The following is a 4002-nucleotide window of genomic DNA, read 5'->3' as shown; positions in this document are numbered from 1 at the left end:
CAACCCTGACACCACATGGTACAAAACTAACTGACACAACACCCTGAAAACCTCCTGACACCAAACCCTGCCAACAACCCTGACACCACATGGTACAAAACTAACTGACACAACACCCTGAAAACCTCCTGACACTAAACCCTGCTAAACACCCTGACACCACATGGTACAAAACTAACTGACACAACACCCTGAAAACCTCCTGACACCAAACCCTGCCAACAACCCTGACACCACATGGTACAAAACTAACTGACACAACACCCTGAAAACCTCCTTACACCAAACCCTGCTAAACACCCTGACACCACATGGTACAAAACTAACTGACACAACACCCTGAAAACCTCCTGACACTAAACCCTGCCAACCATCCCTGACACCACATGGTACAAAACTAACTGACACAACACCCTGAAAACCTCCTGACACCAAACCCTGCTAAACACCCTGACACCACATGGTACACAACTAACTGACACAACACCCTGAAAACCTCCTGACACCAAACCCTGCTAAACTCCTTGACTCCATTCCCTGCAAAATACCTGACACCACACCCTGCTAAACACCCTGACACCACACCCTGCTAAACACCCTGACACCACACCCTGCTAAACACCCTGACACCACATCATGCAAAACTGCCCTGACGGTGTGTGTGATTATTAAATTGATGGACCACACCGCACTGGTGTTCACATTTTACATAGCTGATATGTATACTCATATGAGAAATTAGTGTTTAGCACCCAGTAAAAATAGAATCAAATTGTATCGGTCACACACACATGGTTAGAAGATGTTATTGGTCACATACACATGGTTAGCAGATGTTATTGGTCACATACACATGGTTATAGCATATGTTATTGATCACATACACATGGTTAGCAGATGTTATTGGTCACATACACATGATTAGCAGATGTTATTGGTCACATACACATGGTTAGCAGATGTTATTGGTCACATACACATGGTTAGCAGATGTTATTGGTCACATACACATGGTTAGCAGATGTTATTGGTCACATACACATGGTTAGCAGATGTTATTGGTCACATACACATGGTTAGCAGATGTTATTGTGGATGTAGCGAAATGCTTGTGATATAATACATAAGGAACTAACGGACTAGAAGCAAGGCGCCCTCTTTGTCGCCACCATCTTCTCTCTATATTCCACAGAAAACGTTTTCATTCCAGTCCACCTTTGAATGAAAAACTAATTATTTTGCCATTGATAACTATGAACCTGCATATCCATGTGTAATTATACTGTTGATTAGGCTTCTCTATTAGGCGTCTATTGGCAAGAAAGAGTGTATCAGTTCAAGGTTCTTCATGAAACTTAATAGACAAGCTATTCTGCAATCTGATGACACAATCACATTAGACACAGTGTAACAACCATTGATGTTGTGTACCATTAAAAAATAAGTATCCTACCTTAATATGTGAGCTGGGTTGGTTCTCACAGCTGACTCCCACTATTCTGGGCAGCTGTTGCTTGGAGCTGCTGATGTTGTTGTTGTTGTTGTTGATGTTTTCTGATCCGGGAGTTCCTGTGACAGGGGGTCGTCCCGGTCCTGGTCCTATACTGACCACCCTGTGGTCTGACTCCTCCTGTGTCCTCCAGGAGCTGTCCTCCTTCTCAATGACCACCCTGTGGTCTGACTCCTCCTGTCTCCTCCAGGAGCTGTCCTCCTTCTCAATGACCACCCTGTGGTCTGACTCCTCCTGTCTCCTCCAGGAGCTGTCCTCCTTCTCAATGACCACCCTGTGGTCTGACTCCTCCTGTCTCCTCCAGGAGCTGTCCTCCTTCTCAATAACCACCCTGTGGTCTGACTCCTCCTGTCTCCTCCAGGAGCTGTCCTCTGGGCTCCCAGAGATGGTGATCTTGCTGATGGATCTGGAAGTGGCGGTAGGAGAGACAGAGCTCCGGTGGGCGTTGGTAGACACAGACATGGTATTCTGGTTCCGGTGGTCCTGGGTAGATATGTCCTCCTGCTGCTGTTTAACAGGTACAGATGTTGGGGTGGTCCGGTTAGCAAGGGGAGCTAGATGAGGAGTAGCCACACTCACCTGCACCTGGCTGAGGTAGAGGGAGACCCGGTCGCTCTGCCAGGACGGCTGCTGGGGGAAGTTTGGACCTTTAGACCTGGTGGAAGGTCCAGAGACGGAGAGCCTGGTTCCGATGGTGAAGGGTTGTACCTTCCTAACGATGCTCTCTGACATGGTTAGCCCAGCGGTACTATACAGTCCACACAGAGAAATACAGTCTCGTTCACCTGAATCAGGCAGCTCCACTCTGCTAAGAGAAATACTACAGTCCAGATTAAAGCTATTCAAGTTTTGAAACCTCCCTTCTTCTCTTGTTCTCGCTCTCTCTCACACTAAACAAGGGGTGAAAGAAAAGAGAAGAAAGAGCTCACCAGAGCTTCCTCTCTCTCTCTCTCTTTCTCTCTCTCTCTCTCTCTCTCTCGTTCTCTCTCTCTTCCTCTCTCTCTTGTTCTCTCTCTTCCTCTCACTCTTGTTATCTCTCTCTCTCTCTCTCTCTCTCTCTCTCTCTCTCACTCTTGTTCTTGTTCTTGTTCTTGTTCTCTCTCTCTTCTCTTCCTCTCACTCTTGTTATATCTCTCTCTCTCTCTCTCTCTCTCTCTCTCTCTCTCTCTCTCTCTCTCTCTCTCTCTCTCTCTCTCTCTCTCTCTCTCTCTCTCTCTCTCTCACTCTTGTTCTTGTTCTTGTTCTCTCTCTCTTCTCTTCCTCTTTCTCTCTTGTTCTCTCTCTCGTCCTCTCTCTCTCTTTCTTTCTGAAGAGGAAAGCCAAGAGAGTAACTCAGTGAGAGTCAGCTGCTGGCTGATCCACCTTCTTGTGCATGTTAAGGAGACACAGCACACAGCCCAGGATGGCTTCTTTAGACTCCTGAGAGCTGATCCTGTCCCAGACGTATCTCAGCGCGGCTCCCACGTGGCTGAAGGTTGAGGACAGAGTCCTCCTGAGGAACTGGAGCAGGGATCCTATCAGTCTACTGGAGAGGAGGGTTCTGAGGAGTAGGAACATTGCAGGCATAATGCTGCTGAAACACCCTGACACACAGCCAGGGACACACAGAGAGAGAGGAGAAGGAGGAGGAGGGGAAAAGGGGGAGGTTTTGTGAAAGAGGGGAATGAAGTCACCACCTCTCTGCTCTTTCTCTGCTCTCTCTCTCTCTCTCTCTCTCTCTCTCTCCCTGCTCTCTCTCAATTTCAATTTAAGGGCTTACATTGCCAAAGCAAGTGAAATAGATAACAAACAGAAGTGAAATAAACAATATAAAATTAACAGTAAACATTACACTCACAAAAGTTACAAAAGCATAGAGACATTTAAAATGTCATAGTATGTCTATATGCAGTGTTGTAACGATGTGCAAATAGTTAAAGTACAAAAGGGAAAATAAGCATAAATATAGGTTGTATTTACATGGTGCTTGTTCTTCACTGGTTGCCCTTTTCTTGTAGCAACAGGTCACAAATCTTGCTGCTGTGATGGAACACTGTGGTATTTCTCCCAGTAGATATGGGAGTTTATCAAAATTGGATTTGTTTTCTAATTCTTTGTGGGTCTGTGTAATCTGAGGGAAATATGTGTCTCTAATATGGTCATACATTTGGCAGGAGGTTAGGAAGTGCAGCTCAGTTTCCACCTCATTTTGTGGGCAGTGAGCACATAGCCTGTCTTCTCTTGAGAGCCAGTTCTGCCAACGGTGGCCTTTCTCAATAGCAAGGCTATGCTCACTGAGTCTGTACATAGTCAAAGCTTTCCTTAAGTTTGGGTCAGTCACAGTGGTCAGGCATTCTGCCACTGTGTACTCTCTGTTTAGGGCCAAATAGCATTCTAGTATGCTCTGTTTTTTTGTTAATTCTTTCCAATGTGTCAAGTAATTATCTTTCTGTTTTCTCATGATTTGGTTGAGTCTAATTGTGTTGCTGTCCTGGGGCTCTGTGGGATGTGTT

At 45.8% G+C, this 4002-nt stretch overlaps 1 protein-coding gene across 1 annotated transcript; it reads right to left on the bottom strand.

The window, feature by feature from the left end:
• Positions 1 to 1032: 1032 nt before the first annotated feature.
• On the bottom strand, positions 1033 to 2463 carry LOC139402446 (uncharacterized). Its single transcript, XM_071146402.1, has 2 exons — positions 1454 to 2463; positions 1033 to 1215 (listed from the first exon to the last, which is right to left on the bottom strand). Exons 1-2 carry the CDS (start codon positions 2240 to 2242, stop codon positions 1180 to 1182), a joined length of 825 nt encoding a protein of 274 aa, XP_071002503.1. The 5' UTR covers positions 2243 to 2463; the 3' UTR covers positions 1033 to 1179.
• Positions 2464 to 4002: the final 1539 nt, after the last annotated feature.

The sequence above is a fragment of the Oncorhynchus clarkii genome, unplaced genomic scaffold (assembly GCF_045791955.1).
Source record: "Oncorhynchus clarkii lewisi isolate Uvic-CL-2024 unplaced genomic scaffold, UVic_Ocla_1.0 unplaced_contig_8789_pilon_pilon, whole genome shotgun sequence".
NCBI classification, from domain to species: domain Eukaryota; kingdom Metazoa; phylum Chordata; class Actinopteri; order Salmoniformes; family Salmonidae; genus Oncorhynchus; species Oncorhynchus clarkii.
This window is presented reverse-complemented; position numbering and strand designations above follow the sequence as displayed.

Bases quoted from the DNA above. Each gene is read 5' to 3' on its own strand.
- LOC139402446 (XM_071146402.1), bottom strand. From the start codon at position 2,242: ATGTCAGAGAGCATCGTTAGGAAGGTACAACCCTTCACCATCGGAACC. The intron at 1,216-1,453 runs GTAGGATACTTA...TTTCATTCAAAG, and splicing joins AACCCAGCTCACATATTAAG to GTGGACTGGAATGAAAACGT.